The 27,125-nt window shown below is 50.4% G+C and overlaps 2 protein-coding genes across 2 annotated transcripts; both read right to left on the bottom strand.

Annotated features, from left to right (window-relative positions):
* Positions 1-915: 915 nt before the first annotated feature.
* TOP2A (DNA topoisomerase II alpha) lies at positions 916-18,954 on the bottom strand. The gene is made up of 35 exons (XM_071450873.1): positions 18,868-18,954; positions 18,420-18,563; positions 18,169-18,259; positions 17,681-17,744; positions 17,089-17,234; positions 16,417-16,514; positions 15,918-16,130; positions 15,542-15,715; positions 15,270-15,371; positions 14,662-14,799; positions 14,412-14,550; positions 13,974-14,131; positions 13,457-13,582; positions 12,914-13,024; positions 12,717-12,822; positions 12,226-12,335; positions 11,400-11,492; positions 10,810-10,924; positions 10,389-10,510; positions 9,668-9,816; positions 9,128-9,359; positions 8,864-8,998; positions 8,568-8,768; positions 7,817-8,012; positions 6,486-6,577; positions 6,156-6,299; positions 5,953-6,036; positions 5,653-5,850; positions 4,623-4,728; positions 4,187-4,327; positions 3,610-3,754; positions 3,420-3,481; positions 3,176-3,295; positions 2,007-2,206; positions 916-1,561 (listed from the first exon to the last, which is right to left on the bottom strand). The coding sequence occupies exons 1-35, from the start codon at positions 18,898-18,900 to the stop codon at positions 1,424-1,426; spliced, it is 4,626 nt and encodes a 1,541-aa protein (XP_071306974.1). The 5' UTR covers positions 18,901-18,954; the 3' UTR covers positions 916-1,423.
* A 965-nt stretch (positions 18,955-19,919) lies between these two features.
* Positions 19,920-25,992, bottom strand: LOC139601534 (collagen alpha-1(XVIII) chain-like). The gene is made up of 21 exons (XM_071450660.1): positions 25,680-25,992; positions 25,346-25,524; positions 24,961-25,029; positions 24,729-24,782; positions 24,577-24,642; positions 24,145-24,360; positions 23,614-23,976; positions 23,292-23,411; positions 23,162-23,215; positions 22,984-23,010; positions 22,618-22,719; positions 22,398-22,442; positions 22,168-22,248; positions 22,021-22,062; positions 21,404-21,538; positions 21,213-21,275; positions 21,018-21,086; positions 20,867-20,935; positions 20,522-20,716; positions 20,238-20,341; positions 19,920-20,130 (listed from the first exon to the last, which is right to left on the bottom strand). The coding sequence occupies exons 1-21, from the start codon at positions 25,990-25,992 to the stop codon at positions 19,920-19,922; spliced, it is 2,577 nt and encodes an 858-aa protein (XP_071306761.1).
* Positions 25,993-27,125: the final 1,133 nt, after the last annotated feature.

The raw sequence follows: 27,125 nt of genomic DNA, 5'->3' as shown, positions 1-27,125 counted from the left end.
GGGTTGTTGGGGGGTCCCATGGATCTTCCCAGGTTGTCCCCAGCTCTGGCACGTGTAGAGTAATTCCTACAAAATCCTGTGTGGCACAGCCAGGGCTCCTGCCAGCCCTTGCCCAGTGCTGGCAGCATTTGGTGAGCCCTCAAATCCCCTTTCCAGTAAAGGGAGCAGAGCTCAGGACAGCACAGGTCACCCTCAGACCCCCCTCATGCAATGCCAGGGTGGGCAAGTGCCTGATGCCCCAGAGCCCAGCTCCCATCCAACAACATCCCCAGCATCCCATCCAAAGATTTGGGATGGGAAACTCCTGGTATGGACTCTCTGCTCCACTCTGTGTTCCCAGAGCTCTCCATGCACATGAGGGTGATGCCAGAGCTCAGAGAGCAGCCCCACAGCCCACCCATGGCTCTGTCATGGGTGTTGTGCAGCAAGAGGAGCTGTAAATAGCCCGGCCTGTGGAGGGGACGTGCTGGAGACGCTCTCCAGAGCCAGTGGAAAATCTGACAGAGCTTTCCACACTTGACTGGGTTCCAGCAAAGCACCGATAGCACGGGGGGCCCTGGGCTTTCATGGAATGGTTTGGATGGGAAGGGAGCTTAGAGCTCATCCAGTCCCATCCCCTTCCATAGGCAGGGACACCTTCCACTGGACCAGGCTGTTCCAACCTGGCATTGGACACTTCCAGGGATGGGGCAACCACAGCTGCTCTGGGCAAGCAGCTCCCTCCGTGCTGGGGACCACAGGGGTGTTCACAAGAATTCAGCTGTGGAGCCACAGTGGCCACAGCCAGTGGGGAAGTGGCCAACCAGCCCAGCACCCCCCAGAGCTCGTGCCAAGCCCTTTGCTCTGACAGAGGGAGGGCTTAGCACAAGCTCTGAAGTTGTTATTTCCCAAAAAACCCACGGTGAAGTGAAGAAAATAAGTACAAACACTTTTATTAGACAAATACTTAAACAAACAAACTCGGCACAAGAACAAACACAGAAATATTTACATAGTGAAGGAATAGTGCTGGAAACATGACTCCAGCTCACCTGAGTTGGGTAGTAGAATTAAAAATTAATGTATTTTAGTACTATAAGATATTTCAAGAGGGATGTATAAATTTTAAAGGATTTTGCATGTTCTAAAGTCAACTTTAACACTAAAATGACCACAAAGTGTCAAATAATGGGGAAGAGGGAAGTGTGGCAGCACTTGCTGGGCACGTGGCTCCAGTGTTCACCAAAAAGGGGATGTTCCTGTTTAAACAAATCTAACTTATCTAAAACCAAAGAAAAAACCAGCTGTGTTCACCAGTAATGAACAGTTTTGGAGTGGCTCACATTTGGAGAAGATTTCCTAGGCTGAGATGGTCTTTGGTGGGAGCTCTGGAGCGCTGCTGAAGGCTTGTTGTGGATCTGGAGTTTAAAATTTTCCTAAGAACTCAAAACAGGTCGTCCTCAGAGGACTCCTCCAGGTACTGGACGGGTTTTTTGGCACGGCCAGGCCTGGCACGGGGCTGAGGTGCAGGGCTTTCATCACCAGAGTCAATGGTGAAGGTGTCTTCCTGTACCTTGGATTTCTGGAGGGAAAGCAGGAAAGGAATCATGGATCTGAGCACCCACAGGGAACATGATGAGTACCACACGCCTGCTGTGCCATGGGGACAGTGGGAGCAGGCCAAGGATCTGGGGTGTCTGACCCTTATGGGGGAAAGGTTCTTATCCCAGAGGGTGCTCAGGCACTGCCCAGGCTCCCCAGGGAATGGTCACAGCCCCAAGGCTGACACAGCTCCAGGAGTGTTTGGAAAATGCTCTCAGGCACAGGGTGGGATTGCTGGGGTCTCCTGTGCAGGGCTGGGACTTGTACTCAATGATCCTTGTGGGTCACTTCCAGCTCAGAATAGTCCATGATTCTACGACCCTCCTCTTCCCCATTCCCCACTCCCAGGTAGAGGCTCAACCTCCACCAGCTTTTCCTGACAGGAGAACCCACCCCACACTCTGAGGTTCCCTCATTGCACAAACCTTTGATACAACAGATTTGGCAGGCTTTGAGCCAAAATCTGAATCGGAATCCGAATCCAAAGAGCTTGGCTGCCTCTTCACAGCCTTCCTCCCCTTGGCGTTGTCACCCCCGGCGTGCAGGGCTCCCTCCTTGGCTGCTGGCTTGGCTTTGGGTGCCGCCTTTTTCTTGGCCAGGATATCCATGATGGAGGGCTGGTTGTCTGGAACAGAACACGCTGTTAAACCCCTGTTTCACTGCTCTCTCATTCCCACTTTGGGAATTACTTCCAACAGCAACAGGCTCCGTGCTGCCGCGGGGTCAGCGCGCAGGTCGGCTCCGTTTGAAGCTGGGTTTTCTAGAAAGATCTTTCTTCCACAGATGGTGAGGAATGAGGTTGTTTATCTGCTCAGTTCCGCTACATTTAGAGGATCAAATTAAAGAGTGCCCAAAGCAATTCACAGACTATTTCAGATTGAAAAGTCCTGATCTCTCAAGGCTCCATAACCCATCTCAGACCTTCAAAATCCTGCACAGCAAGGAAGGAATTTCCCAAACACTCAACTCATTCCTTCTTACCTATATTTTCACTTTTTAAAAGAGCAACTTGAAGCACAGCTTCCAGTTCAGCTCATTTCAGGCCATTTCTGAGTGATAACATGCTTTCTCAGTTTAGGAATGGAAGTAACACTATTTTCCTGCTGGGATCAACACCGAGTTGATTCCATTTGGAATATACAAAATCGTGTCAAAGCCTGGGGTTTAAAAATCTCTGAGTCAAATGCTGGAGATGGATGAGATGGATCCAGCATTGAATAGATCAAACTACCCCCAAAAGCTTGCCTGCTTTCTTCCCAAAAAGACACGAAGTAGGACATTGACTGCAAGACACAAATTCCACTCGGATTATCCCTGCCAAGTATTACATAGCACTGTAGGAAGCATTCACTTTTCCTGTTCCCAAACTAAAATTCCCTCCCTCCTAGCATGTCCAACATGAACTAGAACACGATATGTTTGGAAACAGACCTCAAACATGACAACCAGAGAACCTCTGCCACAAACCTCAGATCTTTGCTGAAATGCAAACTCCGGTTGCCCAGGCCCTGGAATGCCAAGCGAAATCACCGGGACTGTTTCCCACAGGAATTATAATTGTTCTCAAAACCTGATGTTGCTGAGCTGCCCTTACCCTTGGTGGCTCCAGCCTTCTTGGCTGCTACAGTTTTTTTGGGCACAGCCTTGGTGCTCGGCACTGGGACGGATGGAGCTGCAGGAGCCTGGCTCACCTTGTCCTCAGGGACATCTTGGACTGGAAGGGGATAAGGAAAGCAGAAAGTCAGCCTGAAACAGCCAAATTATCCCCTCTGCTCTTCCCTGTGCACTGCTGAGGGATTATAGAGCAATCCACGTGGTTTAAGAGGTCTCACACTCACCAGGAACAGCACTTGGCACTGCCTTTTGCTTGGGAGCTTTTGCTGCTTTTTCAGTGGTTTCCCTGGAAAACAAAACCCCAAGATTTTAATTCAGTTTATGAGGCACTAAATAGGGGAATAAAAAAAAAAAAGCTTTTAACTTCTGTGTAGCATTAAGCACAATTTCCAGTGATTATGGAAAAATACTCACTTGGGAGCAGGTTTAGGCTTGGGAGGAGCCTTTTTCTTAGAGTTTGTGTCCGATTCAGAGTTGCCTTCACTGTCACCGTGGAATTCAGAGCCCTCATCTGAGCTGGAGTGATTCGAGTCCGAAATGACCATGGGCTTGACTTTGGCTGATGGAAGAACACAGATGTGTTATTTTACACATTTGGCAATATGCAGCTCTGTTTATTTTTCAATATTTTAGCTACAGTTATTAAAAAATAAAGATCTGAATAAAAACAAGCAGATGCTGAGTCTGCCAGGGAGAAGACTCCAAATGACAAATGTGTTCTGTCATTTGGAGTCTTCCAACCTCACCCACAACACATTTTATGTGCCAAGACAGTTGTGTAATTAAACCAAATAGCCATATTTCTCTAGTTGCCCATTTCTGCTTTTCCTTGAAAATGTGCACAAACGGTAGAAATATTTAATAGTTTCAGACAGTAAAATAAAGAAGCCTTTTAAAGATGATTTCTCAATGTGATCTGAGGCTCTGGGAGGTCCCTATCTAGTCTCCACAAGGAGGACCATCCTTCTCCTGCATCCATGTCCTCACTCACCTGCTGCCTGGCGAACCACTCGCTCTCTTTGAGGAGGTGCTTCAAAGTCAGACTCTGAATCAGACCCTGAGTCAGACCAAGGGTTTCGTTTCTTGGTTTTCTTTAATGGCTTGAAAGGCAGAGTGGCCTGTCTCTTAGCTCCTGAAAAAGATTGGGAGGCAGTGCAGGATGAACCAGCAAACTTCCATGTAGATCTAGTTCAGGCTCAGCAGTTCAAGCTCAGCTTAGAAATACACTGAATTCAGAGGATTCTGGCTTAAACAAAGAGAAATAGGAATCTATCCTGCTTGACTGTCATCCAGGATCACTTTCTCAGCCAGTTTTTCCAAAATTACTGATCCTAGGTGTTACTCACCACCTTCAGGAAGAGGTCAGATAACCAAACTGACAACCCTTTCCCTCTTTTCCTTGGAGGGAATAAAATCAAAGCATTTACCTTGCTCAGTCTTCAGCTTCTGTGCTAATCTCTTCTTCAGGCCTGCAGTCTCCTTCTCTCCGGATGTGTTTTCATCCTGATTCTCATCAAATTCAGTTTTTTCACTCTGCAGATGCAAGCAGATACCAAACAGTGAGTCAGCTCACAGAGAAGAGGCACATGGGGTAATGGAGGAAGGAGCTGCTTATTTTAGCAATTTAAAGTAGTGGTACAAGAAATCTAAGTCTGTAAAATAAACTATGTGTAGAATTGATTACAGACAGATCTGTAAATTGGACAGGGTCTGCCCCCAAATCAGGTGACTTAAAAGGCAAAATCCAACATGAACAAAAACAGGAACTCTGGCCCCACTCCTGAGCACTCTGGTCCTGCTGCTGTGTGCTGGCTCTGGGGGGGATGGGGACACAGGACAGGACAGGGTGGGATCAAAACAAAAGCAAAAATTATTTGGAAAAACTGTTGGGTGGAATCATGTGGAGGAAAAGAGAGACCTGTGTGGCTTCCAGGGTCAAACAGGTGAAGGGATGGGTTATATCTCTCTGTTGGAAATGGCTGAATGACACAATTTCAACTAGTCCTATAAAAAGAGTTCAATCTTTTTTATCTCCTTGATAGAGAGAACAATGATGGCATTAAGTGGGTGAAAGCATTGCAGGATATGTAAAGGCTGTTCTGGAGAAGGGAATGTGCTGGCTGTGCTTCCCGCCTGCTAGAGGGTTTATCAAATTCCCAAGACACCTGGAACAACCTTACTTACATCCACCCCCCTTTCTGAGCTACCAGCCCATCCCTGGCAGTGCAATGTGCCAAAAATTTCCCTCTAAGCCACCTCCTGATATGTGAGTCTGTTCTCCTTCAGACTGAGATACCCCTATTCCCAGTGGTTCCCAAATCCTCAGGACTGGGTCCTGTCCCTCTCCTTGAATAACAGCTTCAACAGGACAAGTCCAGCTAACAAGGACTCACATTTTTAGGACTGTATTGAAGAGGGTGTAAAAGAAGATGGAGCATTTGGAATATTCCTTTTTACCTTTACTTTCTTCTTAGTTTTCTTCTCTGCCTCTGCCTTCATCTCAGCAGTGATCCGAGGAACAACCCTGATGCCATGAGGGGATGGCATCACTTCTGCCAGCTGGGCCTTCTTCACCTTTGCTTTCCCTCCTTTCACCTTCAGAGGTTTGCCAACAATCCCTGCACTCTCATCCTGTGCTTGCTTGGCCTCCACTACCTGCAGAGGGGAGCATAAAATAACACAAAGAAATACAAAAGTCAATAAAGGGCTGCTGGATAAGATGAGGGAGTTGATTTTCTGCACTGAGCATTGACATACATCGAGTTCTTCAATGAAGGCAGCAAGGTCTTCCTTCCACAGGTCAGAGGGACTCTTCCTCTTCAGGTTTTCCAGCTCCTTTTCCTAAAGGGAATCCCAGATAATCATCAATAACACATTGCAATCCACCAGCCAAAAATAACCCGTATAACACATAATATATTGTAAATATAATGCTTTTATAAGGAAAGGAAGGCACATACTTTGTTATCCCTCTGCTTGCAGAGCTCATCTTTCTTCTCCTTGGTCAGATACCACAGGGGCATGTTCAGCAGGTAGTTGAAGTCAGGGCCAGAGGCTGCAGCTGATTCTTTGTCACTCTCTTCCTCCTCTTCCTCCTCTTCATCCTAAAAGTGGATTTGAAACAAACACAGTCAACAAAAACCCTGACACACATGGGTAGGGCTACTGATCAAACATGGAAGCTCTTGGAATCCTGCTAACTGAAAAGCAACTTGGGCCTCTCTGAGGATTACAGAGCCTCAGAGCTCAGGGCCAGTTTGGGCATATTCAGAGGATGACTGAGGCATTACCTTGTTCTGAGCCTCCTTCCAAGCCTTCACTGGATCAGACTCGTACCCTCTTTGGATGAGAACTTGAATCAGCTCTTTCTTGGGTTTGTTTTCTGCAAACAGACGTTTCAGGATTGTCACTCAATGCCCACTACCAGTGGCTGTTAGGAGTGACAGATGAGCTTTACAGTTTGGATGCTGTGGCTGAAGCTGCTCAGCATCCTACAGAGCTCCAAACCAGCCTTTCCACATCACAGCTGGGACATGTGGAAGAGCCTGAACAACACCTGAAAAACTCCTGTTTAGCAGGAGATTTGTCAGGGAAGCATTGCTCCTGTACCAGCCAAAACAGTTTTAATATTTGTCTTTGTTTCCATACATGCATTTCCCCTGTTTTAAGTAGTTTTTGAACTTGGGGAAAAAAGGTATGATGGTACAGACATCAGGTGGAGAAAGAAATCCTTGATAGCTTGGTATAGCTTGCACCTCATTAGACATCACCCAGGAAATTTATGCTCTAAGTGCTCAACCACTGGAAATGCTTCAGCTGGAATTTGCTCCTTTTTAAGGTATCAGAAACCATCAACCATGAGACACAAATACAAATGAAACCAGCTCTGGCAGCCTTGGAACTACTTATTACAAAAAAACCCAAGAAAATGCATTTCAAGGGAATTATTTCTCTTCCTGAGTTCAGTCAGACAGACTAGAGCTGCTGGGATTACTGGGCTGCCTTCAGACACAAACCACAAAGCATCTTATGACACGTTGTCTGGCCGTGAAGGCAGCGGAACACAGCCCGGCTTTTACACCGAGGGGGAAAAGTTGATTGAAAAATGTGAATGTTGGGAACAAAGATCTGCTTCTTTTTCCAGCTCATGATTCTCAGATGCTGCTGCTTGAGTATCATCTAAGTTTGAAACCCCCAGTCCACTGAGAACGTGATTTGGAGTATTTTTGCAGAGGTTCACAAAGATAATGGAGAGAGATACAGATTCTTAAGAATGCATTTAACAGCAAACACTGCCCCTTTCTAAACCCACAAATAATTAACTCTTACTCCTCCCAAGTCAGAAATAAATGGGAATGATTGCTAAACTATTTAAAAATTCTCTCAAAAATTCTCAAACACAGAGCAGGAAAGCTACATAAGTATCCCATTGTCATTATTATGTATATAATACACAGACCAAGGATACTCTGTGAAGCATTTTCCTCTTAGATGTCACAAGAACAGAGATAAGCCCTGGTGTGGTTTGTAAAAACCAGCCTGGGGCTGAGGGGGTGCTGACAGAGCTCAAGAGATCACCCAGTTCTCCCAGTTCCAATCCCAGTCACCAAGAACAACATACCAATCACAATTTTGCCATCTATTTTCTCCAGGATGAAGCGAGCCTGGTTGCTCAGCTTTGCAGACTCAGCACCCAGCATCCCAATGAGCCATTCCTTCCTCAGGTTGTAATATCGGAGCCGGAGTTCAAAGAACTCCTTAAGAATATCCTGGGGAGAGTCGTATTTCTTGAGAAAGCCAACATGGTCAAAAAGAACCTGGAGGAAAATGAAAGAACACGGGTGTTATGATGATAAAACTGATTCCAAACCCACTGAAAGTCACCTGTAACACAGGTGTGATGGTACCACCGAATTAGTAACCAACAAATTATCAAATCTCAGTGTTGTTCTAGAAACTACTTCAGTTTGTGAGCACAGCAGCAGAGACAATTTTAGAATTTCAGTGTTCTTGAATACAAGCAGTAGAGTTAAGGTTACTTCAATCTTAGAGCTCTGTGCAGGACAAACATCTCGCATCAAAGCTTCGCACATTGTCAGGAACCAGACGTTCAGTGCCCCTGCTGCTGGCTCACAGAGCTCTGCAAACTGTGACTTCAGATCATTTTGCCTCCTTCAGGCAAACCATCCACTCTGGACTCACTCCTAAGCCAGGCTCTTGACCTTTGAAAGCTGATTTAAAACCAGTAACAGCAGAAAAATCGAAGTGAATAGGTTACTGCCAAAGAGGATTTTTGTTTCACGCAACGACTGCAGCTGTCCACAGTGTCTGAGTTAAACCAAGAAATTCCTTCAGCAAAATCTGTCACGTACCATGGAGTTGCACGTTAAACTTGTTTGGAGTTTGAAGACCTTATGCAGCCCCACAGCTTCGGCTTCTGCTAGTTTATCTTCAGTCATCTTCACCACAAACCTCACCGTGGTGTCTGTGTGATATTCTTTGTAGTCTGTGATTAGAGGGGGGGTCTTCTCAGTGCCATTCAACATCGGCTCCAGAACCTGCTCTTTATATGTCTGAGGAAAGAAACAAAGTCAGATCTAAACCCACTACTCACTTTTTGCTTTAAAGAGCAAAGTGTATATTCCAGAGCAGATTCCCTGTTTATTACCTGTGTCCATGTTCTGACTGGCAGCTCAGTGATCTCGATGGTTGTAGAATCAAGGATGGACACTTCACCACTTATCACATACTGATTAGGCCCCAGCTCATCTATGGTGCCCTTGAAATTCTTGTAACTGGGAAGCTGAGGAGCAAAAACACCGGATTCAGCTTTGTGTGGATGCCTCTTTTTTTAAGAATGCCCATAAAATACTCAATATGAGTTCAATAAACTAACAAGCAAGACATTTGTTTTTTTAATTATATTATTTACCATTGGCAGTGGCTCTTCTCCATCCATCAGCCGACGGATATTGTTAACAACTTCCCTGATATCAAAGTTGGGGATTTTACAGGCCCAGCCAGTGCCAATCCCTTCAGCTCCATTGACCAGCACCATTGGAATGATGGGCATGTACCACTCTGGCTCCACACGCTGGTTGTCATCATAGAGGAACCTCAGGATGTTGTCATCCATTGGTGGGAACACCAGGCGTGCCAGGGGACTGGAACAGAGAAGGGAATTTAAGCCCAAATTCTTGCTACAGAACATGACTGCCATGCAAAAAGAAACCTCCTTAATTTTTATTATCCCACCCAAATGTCTCCCTTTAGTTCTGCTTCCATTTCCATATTCTCTGTGCTGATAGCCACGTTTCCATAATGAAACCTAGCACCTGAATCATTTCAATTGTTGCTACTCTGAGCATGCAAGTATAGCCCAAAGTTTTAAAGGGAAAAATCCAATTTCTTTTCCATTTTAATTGCTGTAAAATGGAGTCCTTTAGTACAGTAAGAACTTTAGAATGCTGACCTGAGCATGGTGAAGATGTATCGAGGGCTGGCAGAGTCTTTGCCCCCATGCAGCCTTGTGCCAAACTGACCAATGGGCTGGAGCAAGTTGAGGTTGTTACTGCCCACAAAGTTTTGAGCCAAGTTAATGATGGTCATCATCAGTGCAGCCTGCAATAAAGGAGGTGCAAAGCTGTGCAATGCAGAATGGTTCAGGGGACGGACAGAGTAAGGCAACATTCACACCAAGAACTTAACTGATACAGAGGATAAACTCCATTGATGAAATACTGGAGGAAATTCAAGGAAAATGCATCCCAAGACCATCTGAAATGTTCTAGTGATCCATGTCTCTATCTATTGCTGTCTACCTGCTCTGAAACCTCCAGTGAAAGATTCTGTCAGTCTCCACAGAGAACCTTGTGGTAGTGCTTAACTTTTCCTGACCCAAGCAGAAAGGTTATTAACATTTGCCTAAGTCCATCACAAATTAAGTAGAGTTTTCTTGTTCCACTTTTTGAATGAACTATGCTCCCATGATGTCCAGACAGGACAGGCAGAGTGACAAACATCAGATTAAATTAATACTGAAGAATTAATTGTGGAAACAGCTGAACAGCAACTTCCCTTTGGTGTGCACACTCAAACACCTAATTCTGCTTTAGAGGCATTGTAACTCACATCAACAGAAGGGCTTTTTGCCTTTCCTTTAGAGTGTTTTGCACACCCAGGCAGGTTCTTACCTCACCATGATGGTATGAGGACATCTCAGCTACAGAACCAGCCAGCTGAGCAACCTTCACCTCCCGCTTATCGTTCCGTTTGAAACAGGTGAACAAAACCTTCCTCTGGCCTGGCTTCAAACCTGTGTGAAAATAGAGAAGACCTCGTGGTTAGAACATGTGATGTGATGCATTTGGCTCTCTAGAGATGCAAGAACTACTTAAAGATTCTGTACCAGCTGAGTAAGGTACTGGCATTAATATACTACAAAATGGACAAGACATCTCATCCAATGATGAAAGAACTCTTAAGCAGAAAACAGACTTCAGGATGCTGACCCTGACACCTCAGCAGGTCTCCTGGCTCTGATGGGACATCAAACACCCATTTCCTCAGTTCTGGGGATACACCATGCAGAATCACAACTTATCAATCACTTACCATCAACCAGTGATGGGATTGATCTTTCATTATCTGAGTTTGAGAACAGCACTAATTCCTTGTTGATGAAGTCATTGTATGTCAGGTAATCAGTGTTTTTCCCATACAGGTATTCCTGACAAAAAAAAAAGCAGAGAGAAGATTGCCTTAATTTTAACAGGGCCTAATCAGTTTCTTGGCTGGTTTCACTGAAATGGGAACCCCTTGTAAGACCAGCTAAATACAGTTCAAGTGATGACACTCTTTGCATGGCAAAGGGAAACACTTCCCAGGATGCATTATTTCCACCATTTTGGTGGAAATAAAGACTTTATTTTCCTCTGCTTGAGTTATCATTTTCCTATTGATACAGCAACTTGAAAGATGAGAGTTAAAAATGAAGCTGACAGTTGGATAATTGACAATGAGGCTACACTGATAAGACGAGAGAAGAAGCTGCTCTGCAAAATCCTGACACATTTTCAACGTCCTTTAATCCGGACCTGACTCACTGACTGAGCTGTGTGCAGCTCTGGTGTGCTGGGATGAAGCTGAGAACAGCCCCAGGCAGAGACTGGAAACCAGTTGCCTTATAAACATAAACCTTTTACCTCTGGTAGACCGTGCAGCTTCCGTTGTCTTCTATCCTCCATGAAATTAGTCAGCCACTCCTTTCGCTCTTCTATCTTCTTCTTGCTAAAGGCCTGCATGTTACAAAATGAAAAGTAACTCAATTCCAGAACATTCTGTGGTTGTGCACTATTGGATCACTTGAGAAAAAGGAAGAGCTTACCCAGGAGAACAACATGCTAAACAGGCTGATTTAAGAGCCCAAGAAATGCAATAAAAGCTTTCTGGAGCTAAACATATTAAGAGTATAATTTCCACCACTCTGTAGAAGACAGAGTAGTTAGGTTTAAATTTACAGATTTTTAATACAATAACAAAAGACTAAAGCAGATTTGAGGGGAAATTAATATTTTGGGGAAAAACTTGATTTTTTGACATTGCCTAACAACTCTGAATATTTAAGAATCAAAGACCAGCTAAGGTGAAGTTCACAGAAACAAGGACTAATTTAACCCACTGCTTTGCACTGGGGGAAGAAGGGGAGATCTAACTTGGAAAAAAACTGCAGCAGAATACACAGAAAAATGTTGAAGGAATATTTACTATTGTGTCTGAAAATGTCAATTGGTTTGTAGTGATCAGTTTGTTCCAAGCTATATTTAAAGCCCATCACTAAAAGGGTACTTTTGCCCTGAGGTTGAGGGGCAGATTCGCCGCTCCTGGTTCAACTAAAGCTGTAGCCTTGGTAACACAGACATTGTCTCCAGCCCAAAGGCTTCCAAGAGCATTTTAAGAGAAAATACAGAGCACTCTACAAGGTGAAATACCAAAGGTAGTAAGTCAGCAATTAAATCAAGTGTTTGTTACCAGGGTGATCGCAGCATCATCTTCAGGCCCAGAATATTTGAAGCCAATTCGGTGTTTTGCCATATCTGCAAAGTATTCTTTGGCCTCCTTTGACGTGCTGGTACCCAAACCTGCAGGGACAGGAGAAGTAATCCTAATGACTTTTCTGCTTAAATTAAGTTCCAATTCAAAGAAATATTTTGCTATGCCCAGTTTTTGTGATGCATCATATGAACATGCAGTGTGAAGATGACTTGCTGAAAACTTAAGTTATTTCAAAACGAGATGTATCACAAAAGCCATAAGAATTACAACTAAGTGAGCAGTGGCATGTAGTAGTTTTGGATTTTGTCTGTAATTCCTGTAGATATCTGAAATCTAATTGGAATATCATAGGAGGGAAGAGACTTGGAGGACACCCAGTCCAAATCCTTTCTGCAAAGCAGGATTGACTGCAGCAAATCATAAATGCTCTCACTTGGATCAGTTTCCCCATATTAAGTTTTACAAACCTTTGTAGTACTTGATTTTCCATGAGTTGTAGTTCTGTGTATTGGCTTTCCATTCTTCAAACTCAGGAATGCTGTAGAATGCAATTTCTTCTTTATTTTTAAAGGCCTACAGTGGACAAACATTTTAACTGTGAAATGAAAGGCATTTTGGGGCAACAGATCCTCAGTCATTCACCTCATCCTCCCCCAGCCCTCACCTTTATGATGGGAGTAATGAATTCCTCCAAAAAATTGTGTCTTAGAAGAGATGGCCAATTGTGATGGATGAAGTTAATCAGCAAACCTTTGATGTGTGATCCATCCTGATCCTGAATTTTAAAATAAAAAAAAAACAAACCATATTTTATAATAGAATGATGGAAATGACAATTGTTGGCTTAATAGTAAGTGACTCTGTAATTCCAGCTGACCCTATTAACTTTCACCTCTAAAAAGGTGGCCATGTGTTAATTGCTGAAAATGAAGAGAAACAGAAAAGGTGAAAAAAGGTGTCAAGGACTGGTCAAAGACTTTGAATCAGCAGAATGGAGAGACAGTGTTTGGCTGATTGATGTAACTCAGCATTTTACTTTTTTTATGGCTGAAAAGACATTTTCACCCACAAAAATGTAAAATAGGAATAAGAAACCCAGAGAATTAGGTACAACAATAGCAGCAGTTAGAGAAATGTTTTCTTCCTATCTCTTTATTTAAGTACTAATTGTTATCCTCTCCCAACTTTCAATTTTAATGAACCTAACCTGATCTGTCATGATCATAATCTTTCCATAGCGAAGACTTTTTAAAGATTCTTGATCTTCATAGTTCTTTTTATACTGCAAACCCACAATCTTGATGATGTTGTTGATTTCAGCATTTTCCATAATCTGAAAGAGATCACACAGAATAAAAACTTGTCTTTCAGACTCAAAATGTAGCTCAAGAAAGTATAAAGTTATCCATAAGTGAATCATTGGCTGAGTTCTGTCCTGCTGGGGTTTTTTTGCTGTTTAGAAATGTATAATTTCTAATGATTAAATTACTCTAGATAATTCAAAACATTTCCCAATGCACAACATGAATATTATCCCCTCAGGCAAATCACTGAACAGGACTTAATCAATATTCCCACTTAACCAGTGAGGCAGGCTCAAGCTGAGGGAAGTGTTTCAGACACTGCTCCTTGGAGTTCCAGTGCTTCAGGTGCAGCTGCACCGACCCATTGCACAAATCACACCACACCTTCCACCACCTAACTGTAACCATTTTCCAACCAACCTGCTTGTGAGAAGCTTCCCTGACATTGAGGATTTTCCCACGGAGAGGAAATACTCCATATTTGTCTCTACCAACCACTCCCAGACCAGAGACAGCCAGAGTTTTGGCTGAGTCTCCCTCAGTCAGGATCAGTGTACAATCTAAAGAATTCTTGCTGCCTAAAAAAGAAGAAAATTGAGTCAGTTCTCTACTTATAAAATGAAATCCAAGGCTGCACATTCACGACTGAACAAGTATAAATAATCTTTTAAGGCAGTTTTTTTGGCACTGCACACAGTAAGTGGGGATAATCATAGTAAATGGGACTGCAAAATGGGAGTAAAACTATAATGACAGGTTTTCTCTTCTCACTTCTCCTTAGGAGACAAAGCTTTTGTTCAAGGAACAAGTTTTAACTGTTTTTCAATGAACTGGTTACAAAGGATGTCAAACACTTACCAGCATCGTTGGCATCATCCAGTTTTGGAACACCCTTAATCTTGGAGTGTTTCACAGCTGAACATTTCTTATTCAGCTGGTTCTGAGCTTTAAATTTTACCCAATTTAGGATACTTTCAACAATGCCACAGCCAACTGCCTGCAACACAAAACCCAATCCAAAGTTGTGGGAAAAGCCTCAGCAGTGACAGAAACTTTTGTTACGTGTTTTTTACAGCCATCTTGACTGCCCATGCACATCAGGACTTACACCCTTAATGAATTTTTCACTCAGTTTACAGGTAGAGCCGAAGTTCTTTGCCTGCAGAGTCATGTTCTCCTTAGTCTGAGAGTCAAAGGTTGGATTTTCAATTAAGGCATTCACAAAAATCCACATGTGGTTCTTCACCTGTAGTTAAATACAACAAGGATCACACACTGTACAGTGAGGGAACACTCAGCACTGTAAAGTTTGGAATTTTCACAGATATTTTGTTAATTTTGAACAGCTAATGAACATTCATGAAACGTTAGACGATTTGGAATGTCAAGAATTGGCATCTCTGCACCTCAATAGGTGTAATCTAACAGATAGTGAGGTTTAGTGCATCTACACTGACTTGCAAAGGGAAGTTAATTGGCTTAAATTGGACAATATGAGACTTCTATAATTAGCAATCTTCTACATATTGTCTGCACAATGAAAATGTGTTATTAATTAATGCACCTATGCATTAAGCTGAAGTTACAATTTGCACAATGAAATGTCTGCACAATGAAAATGTGTTATTAATTAATGCAGCTATGCATTAAGCTGAAGTTACAATTTGCAGTAATGCTCAAGTTGTGCTTCCCACTTGGAAAATTCTGACATTGTACCTGGAAAGGCTTCACTCCAACTCCGTTTTTGTTCTTCTTTTTCACAACATCAATGATTTTTGTCACGAGCTGGTCAGCCACATAATCAACGTGCCTGCCACCCTGAGGAGAATGGGACAAGGATCTGAGACTGAGGCCACTAAACCCACAAAAATAGAAATATCTATTTAAAACTTTAAGCACATCCTTTGCAACGTTATTTTTCACTAACATGTGTACACTTACAAATAACCAAGAATATTCAAGTTTGATCAAACATACTAAGGGGTTACCTTTGTGGTGGCAATGCTGTTAACAAAGCTGACTTGCTGGAAGCCTTTTTCACTCAAAGTCAAGCACACTTCCCATCGGGAATTGACTTCCTCATGGATAACTTTAAGTGCATTCCCAGTTTCATCGACCTTGTCCTTCAGATAGAGATCCACATAGCTGCGGAATCCTTTCACCTGCACGCAGATGACAGCAGACAACTGGTTGATAATAGCTCCTATAAATCCTTAATTCACATCCTCCTGCAAAAAAAATCCCTCCTGCATGTGTTCCTTTGCTCTGTGTGATGAGAGGAATGGCCTCAAAAGAATCTCACTGGTTAAATGGCATGGAAAAAAAAAAAGCAGATATTTGTGTTTCTTTTCAATGCTCACTTACAGGAAGCCTCTGTCCATTCAGGAAAACTTTGACATCCTTTGTGGATCCAGCAATATCATAAGCTCTTCTAGACATCAGTGCTACAATGTCCTTATCCAGAACAGTCATTTTGAATTTGGACAGATCAGGTTGGAAAGTGACACAGGTGTAATCATCTCCATCAAAGTATTTCAGCTTCATTTCTCCAGCCTTTCCCATGTTGTCTGTCCAGGTCTGAGGAAAGGAGCTTTGGTGAGTTGCAAGTCAAACACACACACATAACTACCTTAGTTTTTAAAAACAGTAAGATGGTTTATGTGTTTTAGATATCTTTAATTAAACAAAAACTCTGGTTAAAAACCAGATTCTCATGCTGTCTGCTAATTTCATTATTCCTTTGAATTACATTTTGTGGGTCAAATTTACTCTAATCACACTGAACTAGAATTTTGAAGCAAAACCTGAGGGTCTCATTTGAAAACCTCAGGTATAAACTCCCTGGAAAGAAAAGTGCTCCTACCTGCTTGAATAACTTTTTGTATTCACGACATCCAGTTTCCACAGTAAATTTTGTGCTGAATATGTTGCACAGTTTGGCTCCATAACCATTTCTCCCCCCTGGAATTAGAAGGAACACAGACTTGTGTTATTCTCTTTGTCCAAAACCATCTAAAAGGATCCAAGACTGACTGGAGTTTGTCAATGTCCACCCAATCCAAAGACAACTGTCAACAAGCAACAATATTCAACAAGCTCAGTATGCAACTACAAACTTTGATTTAATTAGGGTTTAAGAGAATATTCAAAGACAATTTTCCCTGTTCCCATGTTTGCACTGTTGTTATGATTAAACAGAGCACAGAGACTTCTCTGATAAATTCAGAATGTCATTTTCATAGAATCACAGAATGGTTAGTGTTGGAAGGGACCTTAAAGCCCAGATTGCTTCAAGCCCTGTCCAACCTGGCTTTAGACAATTGCAGGGATGAGGCAGCCACAGCTTCTCTGGGTAACCTCTGCCAGGGGGGCCTCACCACACTCACAGAGAGGAATTTTTTCCATATATCTCACCTAAATTTCCCCTCTTTCAGTTTTCATGCTGTATCAAGGATCCCCTTCCTGTCCTTTCTAGTTCAGGTCACACACTTGGAGCTGCTCAAGAGAAATTAGTGCATATCTGAGCCTTCCTCACCTGTGACTTTCTTCTCATTGTCATCGTAGTTGCTGGATGTCAGCAGCTGTCCAAAGATCAGAGCAGGCACATAGACCTTCTCCACTTTGTGTTCAACAACTGGGATGCCTTTCCCATTGTTCCACACACTGATTGTGTTATTCTCTCTGGGGAGGGAAAGAAAAGATTGTTTTTAAGGCTGCAAATGGCTGAGATAAGAAAGAAGTCACCAAAAGGCTCTGGGGAAAGGCACCATTTCACCAGGAACAAATCTGTGCTCAGCAAGTGCAGCAGCTGCCAGCAGAGGGGGGACAGGCAACACAGAAATGCCCAGATCTGCACATGCTGGCTCTGAAATGGACCCACACACCAAACCCCTGTCTGTGCTCAATCAAGATAAACAGGGAGAGGAAGAGGTGGAAAACCACAGCAACAAAAGAGCTGTTTCCCCAGTCAGCCCTCTGTAAGAGACCAGGGCACTAAGCAGAGAGAAAGGCTTTCACAACTGGTGAATGAAATTTGGTCTATCTTGGATCAGCCCCACAGCCCTGCAGTGCCACCTCAGCTTTGCAGAACAGCTGGAGGCAACCAAAAACAAGGAAACCAAACTTACACATCAATTGTGACTTTAATGCACGACATGTTTTTATCCCTCTGCTTGTTGTCTGCGGCATTGACTGTAAAGGAAAGGGAATATTGGTTTTTTATTACAGTCTCAATCAAGGGAAAACTATGAACTCTGAAGTGTTCCAGTAGAATGAACACGAAAACTCACTACAGTGTTACTAATAATCACCTCAGCATGAAAACATTTTGCAAATTACAAAGAGGAGTACAAGTTATCATGGAATTAGGAAGGTTGGAAATGACCTCTGAATTTCTCCAGTGCAACCATTGACATAAAAGGGAGAATTTTGGGCAGAACGAAATCAGGTTTGTAATTAGATTTTAGAATTTTTTCTTTTCATTTGTTTCCCATGAATGGCTTGCTATTAAGCACTGCCAATAAGTTCTTGATAATTTATGTTTAGCTCCAGTTTCTTCCATTCAACCCCCGTTAATAACCCGTCACTCACGGACTCAATGGATCTGTCAGCTTACCCAGAATCTCATCAAAGATTTTGTACAAGCCAGGCACAAAGGTCACATCTCTGCAGTTGAGGCCAATGCCTTCATCATAAACCCACATTTGCTGAAAAAAAAAGGAATTTGTAAGTGCCCAAGTACAGCCCCTCCTCTGTGCCATTTGTGATTGATAAGCAGATGTTTTGTGCTTTGTAAACAGCTGCTAAAGACTCCCCGCCTGCCCCGAGGTGCTCGGGGGGCTCAGCCCCGCTGCCCCCTGCTCCTACCTGGGTGACGAGCTCCACGGAGCCGATGTAGGTGTCTGGCCGGAGCAGGATGTGCTCCAGCTGCGTCTTCTTCTGGTAGATGTGCTCCACCGAGAGCTTCTTGGGGCCATCGGGCTTGCCCACCACGATGTTCTCGTTGGCGGGCTGTGGGGGGAAAGGCAGCGGCGGTGAGGGGGAGCACCGGGGGAACAAGAGGGGGCCAGGCCGGGGAATGGAAGAGAACAGCAATCGCAGAGGGGCGGAGAATCTGAGGAGAGTGAGGGCTGGGGAAAGGGCAGAGAGAGGAGCCCGGTGAGACCCTGAGGAGACCCAAGGGGGGCTGTGAAGGACCCGGGGAGATGCTGAGGGGGACCCGGGAGAACTTGCGGGTGCCCGAGACCCTGAGGGGACGGCGTGGCGGGGGACCACGAAGTCCCGCAGGGTCGCGGGCAGCGGTCGCAGGACGTACGCGGAGGGGCGACTGGGGCTGCGAGAGCTCCATGGCGGTGGTAGTGGCGGTGGCAGCGGCGGTGGCAGCGGCGATAGCGGCTGAGGCGGTGATGGCGGTGCCAACGTTCCCTTCAAACCTCCGCTCGTCCCGCCGAAACGCGCAGCCAATCCGCGCCCGCGGCTCCCTGCGCTCTGCCAATCGCAGCGCGAGGGCGGGCACACGGCTAGCGCTCTGCCCGCCCTCCAACCAATCAGAGGCCGCACCGCGCGTTCAAACCGGCCAGTCGGGAGGGCGAGCGGTGAGATTGGCAGCGGAATTGACCAATAGAGGAGCGAAAGGGAGGGCGCCGAGGCTGCCCGTTTGCCGTTGGCGATGGGACATAGTGGGAAACACTGGGACACACTGGGACATACTGGGATACACTGGACAGACCCTGTGAACCCACTGAAGTACTGCTATACACTGTGCAAGCCCCAGGGATTCACTGGGACCCGTTGGACTGGGACACTGGACGGAGCTTGGACACGCACTGGGGTACACTGGACAGACATTGGACACCCACTGGGATACACTCAGGAACCCACAGGAATACACTGAGCAAGACCTGGCACTGGGATATACTGGCCACACTGTGTTCTGGGACCAAAACACAGACCTCACTGACATGGAGATCTGTGCCAGGGTGTCCCCTCCCAGTTACTGCCAACCCCAAGGGGACTGGAGCCCGTTCCCTGTCCCTGCTCCCATTCCTGGGTGTGTTCCCTCAGCTCCTTGCTGCAGCTGGCCACGTCCCCCCAAAAACAAAGCATAGTGTCATAAAAAACAACATTTTTGTATCTTTATTTCTGGGTGGTGATGGCTCCAGTGGAGGTAGGAGGCTGCAGGCACAGCCCAGCATTGCCCCATGGCACAGGAATCTGTGGGATGGCACAGCTGGGGCTGGGCATGGCACAGCCTGGCTGTGGACCTGGTGTCCCCTCAGCTGAGCTCTGGCACAGCTCGTGGTGCTCCCAAGGACATTCCCCAGCCACACAGGAATGCCTGGAGCTCCTGCTTGGGTGTCACCCTTGTCACCACATGTGCCGGTAAGGAAAAGCCACCTCGATGCAGAGCACGGCCAGCGGTGTGGAGCAGTTGTGCCTCTGCCCAGCCAGCAGCCTGCCCTCCCCCAGGGCACTGGCCATGCCCTGGGCTGTGCCAGAGCTGCGCCAGCCCTGGCAGTCCCACTGGCGGGCATGGCCACCCCGTGGCGTGGAGCCGTGCCAGGCTAGCCGGCGGGGCCTGTGGGTGGGGATGGCGTGAGAGGGGCATCCCTGCTCTTTGCTCCTGCATTTCTGCAAGGAGGGAGCCACACAGGGCCATCCTTCCAGGACCCTGTCCACACTCACCAGAGGGGATCTGCCAGGACGTTGCGCCCGTTGAAGGAGTAGATGGGACCCCGCAGGGCAGCACCCCCAAAGAGGGAGCTCCAGGACTTGGCCAGCAGCTGCCCCTGTGGGCACGAGCCACTCTGCTGAGCCAGGGGATGCCCTAATCCCCAGCCCTAATCCCCATCCTCTGGGTTCTGGCAGCTCCCCAAATCCCTGAGCACAGCCTCAGGGCTGGGTGGGGGTCCCCCACCCACTGCAGCTCATGAGGGCTGTGCGGCTTTGCCTGGGGAGGGGGTACCTGCCTTCAGATTGGTGATGGGGAGGGTCCTGTCTGTCCTCTTGACGATGGACAGCAGCTGCTGGCTGGGGGCTGACAGGAAGGCCCGGAAGGTTCCGTAGAGCCCGGCCTCCTGGGACTGCCGGTAGCACTGCAGGTCAGCGCCCCGGATCCCGCTCATGTCGCCCCACAGGGGCACGTTGAGGGCAGCCAGGCGGAGCTGGGGGTGGCAGGGAGGAATTGAGGTCTCTGCTCCCCCCATTCCAGGGGGTGTGAGCCCCTGGCAGTGCTGGCCAGGACTGGGGGTCCCCTGGGCACCTCTCCCCATGTCTGGCTGCTCATCCCCACCCTGGGGCCAGGCATTCCTTACAGATGGGATCCGTGGGGCCGTGGTGGTGGGCAGAATCTGGGGCAACCCTTGTTCCTCCTCCTTCTGGATCTGCAAAAACACAGCTCAGGTCACTCTGGGGACACCCATCTGTGTGCCCTCCCAGCATGGCCAGACCCTCAGCAGGGCTCACCTGTGAGTCTGTTGGAGACTGCATGGGTGACAGCGTGTGGGGACCTCTTGGCTGCATCCTCTTCACCTCCTGGATGGAGAGGTGGAAGAAGAAGGAGAGAACAGTCCTGTGAGGTCTGTCCACTCCATCATGCAGAGGAGGGCTCTGTCCCCTTACAGGGACTTGAGTGGGCCCTACAGCTGCTGCACTCCTCACCTGGTACTGTGGGGTAGAGGCAGAGGGGTCATCACCAGCCAGGAACGACTTGGTGTCCTCCAGCTGCTCAATGACACAAACAGAGGGACAGGTTAGGAGGAATCCTCACCTTCCTGGGGATCTGCTGCCCTAGTGCCAAACCCAGCCCTGGATCCTGCTCCCCCAGCCCTGCCAGGAACCCCACACGGTACCAGGAGGCGGCTCCAGCCAGCGGGGGTCCGGAGGAAGGCGTTGCTCCCTTCCCTCACATAGACCAGGCTCCCCTCAGGCACAGCACTGCTCGCCTTCACCATCAGCTCCTTGGACTTGAAAACCCACGTCTGGCGCTGGGGGGAGGCAGAGGGTGAGGGTCCTGCTGGGGGGGGTCTGCCTGGGGCAGCTGGGGGGGTTTGCCTGGGGGTGCAGCCTGGACGCACCCGGAGATCAGTGTGGGAGTCCGATGGCTCTGCCTGAGGGACACCAGCATCTGGAGAGCCCAGAGATGGTGGGGGGTCACAAGGTGTCCCAGAATAGGGCCTGGATGCTCCTATGGGAGCTGGCCCCACAGGGATGTGGTGGGAGTGGGTGGGAGAGCCAGCAGTGGTGCCAGGGAGCCGTGCTGGCACGGTCCCAGCACCCAAGGAAGGGGGGAAGACTTCAGGAAAGGTGTCTCCAAGGAGGCTGGACCCCCCAAACACCTGGGAAACGCCCTCACCTGATGGCCAGCTGCGGTCTGTGGATGCCTGTGAGGGCAAACAGAGCCTGTGTCTGCTGCTGGGCACAGGGAGGGGACGGGGACACTCTTGGGGACAGCGAGGCTGTGGCTTACCGGCTGCTTGCAGGGCGACTGGGCATGCACGGGGTGCACCCTCTGCAACCAAAGACAGGCAGGTTTGGGGGGGCCCTGGTGCTGTGCACGCTCACACGTGTGTGTGTGCTCTGGCACAGGCGTGTGCACACCAGTGCTGGGCCTTACGTTGAGGTAGAGGAGACCTGGTGGGCCAGGGGGGCCGGGGGGCCCAGGGGGGCCGGGGTTCCCGGGGGGACCTCGAAGACCCTGCAGTGGAGCAGTGTGGAGGTGGGACTGGGCTGGTTTGGTGCTGTGACACCCAATTGATGCCCCCCACGTTCCCATTCCTGTCCCCTCCCAGGGCTGAGTGTCCCTGGCTGGGGCAGCACAGACACAGGCCAGGAAGGGACTCTCACATGGGGGATGATCGCTCCATAAATCTCTGCTTCCTCTTTGCCATCCTGCAAAAGGAGAGGGAGAAGACTGAGACTGATCTCCATCTTCCCATTCTCCATTTTCCCTTCTCCCCCTCTCCTTCCTCCACCCCATCTGGGTCCTGTGGGGTTGCCAGTGGGATGAACCACGTCCCCAAGGCTGGGCTGGGGTCCCTGGGCACCCCTTCCCCTGGCCACTCACCGTCTGGTACCTGTTGATGGACCCCCACGAGCCAGGCTGGCTGCCAGTGCTGGCGAAGGGGAGGTGCCCTGGTTTGCACCCGTGCTCCCCATAGCAGCACCCCTGGGTGAGCCACAGAGAGAGGCAGGGTTAGAGGCTGTGCTGAGGCTGGGGGGTGCCTCTGGGGTGTGCTGGGCATGTTTAGGGGTGGCACAGGTGAGCACACGTGTGTGCATGCGTGTGCCGTGGTGTCCCTGACCCCCACCCTGTGCCCCGAGGGGAGGTGAAGGGTTTGGGGGAGCAAAGGCAGCATGGAGGGCTCAGGGGTGGGGATGGGACCCCCCAGCCTGCTGCTCTCCCCCCACACTGCTGATGGTGGCTACAAACCGGCTCTCCAGGGTCGCCCTTTTCTCCCTGGAAGGGAAGTGAGAGATGCTGTCAGTTCCCAGCTCTGGGGGTCCCCAGGCCCCCCCCAGGCAGTGCTGTGCCTCACAACCAGGGTACCACCCGCCATGGTGATGGTTGGTCATGGTGCCAGGACCCCTGCCCATGGTGCCCAGCTCACCTTGGGGCCCTGCAGCCCGGCCAACCCACGGTGTCCAGCGTGGCGTGAGTCACACTGCAAAGAGAGGGTGTGTGGGGTGACACTGGGGTTCCTCCCACCCAGGACCCACAGCTTGGGACCCCCTACTCACCCTGTAGTCCCCTGGTGGTCCTGGTGGCCCCACGGGACCGGGCATGCCCGGGGACCCTGGTTCTCCTGTCCGGCCAGGGCTCCCTGGCATGCCTGGCAGCCCATACTCGCCCTTCTCACCCTGAGGGCAGATGGCACAGGGTGGTGAGTGTGGAGTTCAGCCCCTGGGCTCCCCCAGGCCCCACTGTGGCAGGACTGGGGCAGCCCTGGAGTGCTCTGAGGGCTTGGTAATGCCCTTGCTCCCCCAGGGCAGTGAGAGGAGCTGGTGAGCCTGGGTACCCCATCCCACCCCAGGGCCATGGACAGTGCTGGGACCCCCTTACCTTTGGTCCTGGGAATCCTGGCTCCCCTCGCAGCCCTGGTTTGCCAGGGTGTGATGCAGATCCCGGAGGACCAGGGGGTCCTTCGTGCCCAGGCACCCCGGGGGGACCCTGGGGCCCTGGGAGTCCGGGTGCCCCTGGGGGTCCATCTGGCCCAGCTGAGCCTGGAGACCCTGGAAGTCCTTCAGCCCCAGGGAAACCGGGCGGCCCCACGGCTCCTGGAGGCCCTGGGGGTCCTGGCTTTCCCTCCCGCCCAGGGGCCCCCTGGGGGCCGTCGTGGCCTGGGTACCCGGGGGGTCCGGGCATGCCGGGCAGCCCGGGGGGACCTGGGGGTCCTGGGTTTCCTGCAGGGCTGGAGACTGCCAGCTGCTTGTCAGGTTGGAGGGAGAGGGAGCAGAGTCAATGAGCTGCCGTGTGGCATCCCCTGGTCCCCCTGCCCAGCCGCATGTCCTTGCCCTCCCCACCCCGCCAGTCCCGCCGGGGGCGGACCCTGCGGCCAGCACCGGCATCACCGGCCCTTGTTCCTGTGCTCACCTCGTTCTCTGATCTCTCAGGAAGTGCAGCAGGCGCGGGTGAGCCCCGGGCTCCCCAGGCGCCCGGGGGTCCCGGGGGCCCCGGTGGTCCCGGAGGACCCGGAGGGCCCCGGGGACCCTGGTGACCTGGCTGTCCTGGGCTGCCGGACTTCCCCCTCTCCCCTAAGAATCCGGGCTGGCCTCTCTCTCCGGGGAACCCTCGGTCACCTCTCTCCCCCTGTCGGGGAAATTCAGAGCCTGGCTCCACCTTCTGGCACTTTTCTCCACTGGAGCCCACCATGGGCACCCGCTGACTTCCCCCCCTGGGGCCACCTGAGTCGCTTCTCCACCCAGACCCCAAAGTTAGAGTCCAAATCACGAGCAAAAAGGGTTTAGCTCAGACAAAGACCATCACGGTGAGTCCCTCTGGGTCCCTGCGGGAGGAGCAGCGCACCTTTGGGCCGGGAGGGCCGGGAGGGCCGGGGCGCACGGGGCAGACACAGCCGGAGGTGTTGTGCACCTGCAGAGGGAGAGAGCAGCCGTGAGCAGCGGGGCGGGAGCCCCGATGGACGGGTCCGACACAGGTGCCCCGCGCCCACTTCTCACCTGGAGGGCAGGGTCCGTGTCCGGGAGCCGCCGGGGCAGCCCCTTGGCCGTGGTCTGTGCGGGGGAGAGGGGCTGAGAGCAAGATCCCTGAGCACCGTCCCCATTCCCCACTCCCACCGTCCCCATTCCCCGCTCCCACCGTCCCCATCCCGTCCCGCCCGTGTTTTCCAGAGCCCCTTGTCCCGCTGTCCATCCCAGGGGACCTCCCCGGGGACCGGGACCCCTCCATCACCTGGATCTGCAGGAACTCCTCCTCCACTGCGCTGCCCTCCAAGATCTCCGGGGCGGCCGTGGGTCGGTGCTGCTTGGGACAGACAGGGACGACTCAGGGCAGGGCTTGGGGGGGTTCTGGGGGGCCGGTGGGACCCTCCCCCAGCCGGGGCTGCCCTCAGCCCGGCGTGGGAGCCCAACCCAGAGCTGCAGTGAGGGGACACTGGGAGCTGCCCCGACTGCTTTCCAAGGGGGCACAGAGAGCTGAGCTGGGGTTGGGGCAGGACGTGGTGCAAGCAGGGCATGGGTAAGGGGAAAGACATAGCAAGGAGTGTGGCAGCAGCTGGGGAATTTTGGGAGGGCTGGAGGAGCCGGAGGGGCGCTGCTGCCCAGGAAAAAGCACCCACCTGGCCTCGTGTGCGTGGCTGGGCACGGCCTGACCCCTTTGCTGCCCCCCTGGAGAGATGGTCCCGGCGTTTAGGGGCTGTTACCAGGGGAGGTTTGCTCAGCAGCACCTTCCCCACGGGCTCCACGCTGGCGTCTGTGTCTGCAGGAGCAAAGGAGCGCTGGGATGGAGGTGGCAGGGCTGGAGGGGGACCAGGGTGCCATAACACTCCCATGGCCACAGAGGTGCCACCAGCAGCCCTAGACCCACACGCCACCCTCCACATGCCCCCTCCATGCTGAGAAGCAGGAATTTGGGGTGCTGGGAGAGCCACGTCCCCATCCCACCATGCCTACCTTCCTCCCCATCCAGGCTGCGGGGCACGGGGCTGGTGCCTGGATCCGGGGTGGTGTCCTCTGAGCCCAGGGAAAACCACTGGGCCGTGGCAGGGTGCAGGCACCTGGCCAGCACCGAGACCATGCAGAGGAGTCTCAGGAGGCGGCTGGACCCCATTGCGCTGCCCCGGGTGCCCAGGATCGGGGGGTCCTGGGCTCGTCCCACTCCCTGCGCCGTCTGGTCCCGCGGCCCCGGCTCGGCGCCCGCTGTTATCGGCGGCCCCGCCACGCCCCCGGCCCGCCCCGCACCCGCACCCGCACCCACGGACCGCATCCGGCGGGTGCTGAGCACCCACGGAGCCGGGACACCGTCTGTGCTGCCAGCCCGGGGAGAGGGGGCAGTGGGAGCCGCAGGAAGGGAGGAGATGCCAGAATGGATGCGAGGGAGGGCTGGGGAGGAGAAGCTGCCTGGAAATGGGGAGTAAATGCAGTGGAGGAGGGGGCGGGCTGAGAGCAGGGGGCATTGGCTGCGGGTCCTCCCTGAGGTCTGTCCTGCTGCTGGTATTGGAGTCCTGCAGCAGCTGTGCAGGCACCATGTCCCAAAATACATTCAAAGGGCCTGGGGTCTCACTGGTTTCATCAGAGCCACCCTCAGGTGGGACCTACAGCCCTTTCTGACCCTCAGCCCCTCCTGCTCCTGCCTTTTGCTGGTCTGCAACCTCTCCCCAGGGCTGTGGCAGCTCCAGACCCTGCTGGGTGTGTGGCTGAGGAGCTGCAGCCAGTTTGGGCCCCCACAGCCTCAGGAGTCCCAAAGAGCCCCCATCAAGGACTGGGGGCATGGGGCTGTCCCAGCAAGGACCTGAGCACCAAACACCAGCACTGAGCCCCTGCATGGACTCAGAGCTGTGTTGGGTGGGGGCAGCACAACTGTGGGGGGCACCAGCCCAGCCCCACTCAGTTTTACAGGATGGTGCTGGGATGGTGCTGGGACAGGGACCTGGAGGAGCAGTGTCTGGGCAGAGGTGAGGGAACGCTGTCCTCCCCTGCGTGCCCCCACTGCCTGCAGACACAACAGTCTCCCTGGCAGGCACTCAGTGCTGCCAGGGCCTGATAAGGTGCCACAGCCCGAGCAGGACTGGGCACCTGTTTGGGTTTGGTCTCTGCTGGGACACTGAGTCAAGGCTGGTGCCTCTGCCCCGAGTCAGGGCCACTGTGCAGCAGTGCCAGGCAGGGCAGGGGCTCAGAGTGGTGCTTTGTGAGGATACTTTGTGGGGCCTGGGGCTGGAGGGTGTGGGGGACACAGACCCTGCTTGCCCCTGTCCTTGCCTGCACTTGCTGATGCCCAACTCACCTGCACGGGAGAGAGAAGCTGGTCTTGAGAGCCCTGGTGGCAATGCCACCAGTGCTGTCATTCAAGCCTCAAAATGCCACTTTGAGCACTGGATGTACTCACCCATGAGGTGAGTT

The sequence above is a fragment of the Agelaius tricolor genome, unplaced genomic scaffold, assembly GCF_023055355.1.
Source record: "Agelaius tricolor isolate 1412-34295 unplaced genomic scaffold, bAgeTri1.0.p SCAF_31, whole genome shotgun sequence".
Classification (NCBI taxonomy): domain Eukaryota; kingdom Metazoa; phylum Chordata; class Aves; order Passeriformes; family Icteridae; genus Agelaius; species Agelaius tricolor.
This window is presented reverse-complemented; position numbering and strand designations above follow the sequence as displayed.

Bases quoted from the DNA above. Each gene is read 5' to 3' on its own strand.
- TOP2A (XM_071450873.1), bottom strand. From the start codon at position 18,900: ATGGAGCTCTCGCAGCCCCAGTCGCCCCTCCGC. The intron at 5,851-5,952 runs GTATGTCAATGC...TCCCCTCTGCAG, and splicing joins CCTTCATTGAAGAACTCGAT to GTAGTGGAGGCCAAGCAAGC. The intron at 2,207-3,175 runs GTAAGGGCAGCT...GTTCTGTTCCAG, and splicing joins GAAGGCTGGAGCCACCAAGG to ACAACCAGCCCTCCATCATG.
- LOC139601534 (XM_071450660.1), bottom strand. From the start codon at position 25,992: ATGCGGTCCGTGGGTGCGGGTGCGGGTGCGGGGCGGGCCGGGGGCGTG. The intron at 23,412-23,613 runs GTAAGGGGGTCC...ATCTGCCCTCAG, and splicing joins CAGGATTCCCAGGACCAAAG to GGTGAGAAGGGCGAGTATGG. The intron at 22,063-22,167 runs GTAAGGCCCAGC...CTTTGGTTGCAG, and splicing joins CAGGTCTCCTCTACCTCAAC to AGGGTGCACCCCGTGCATGC.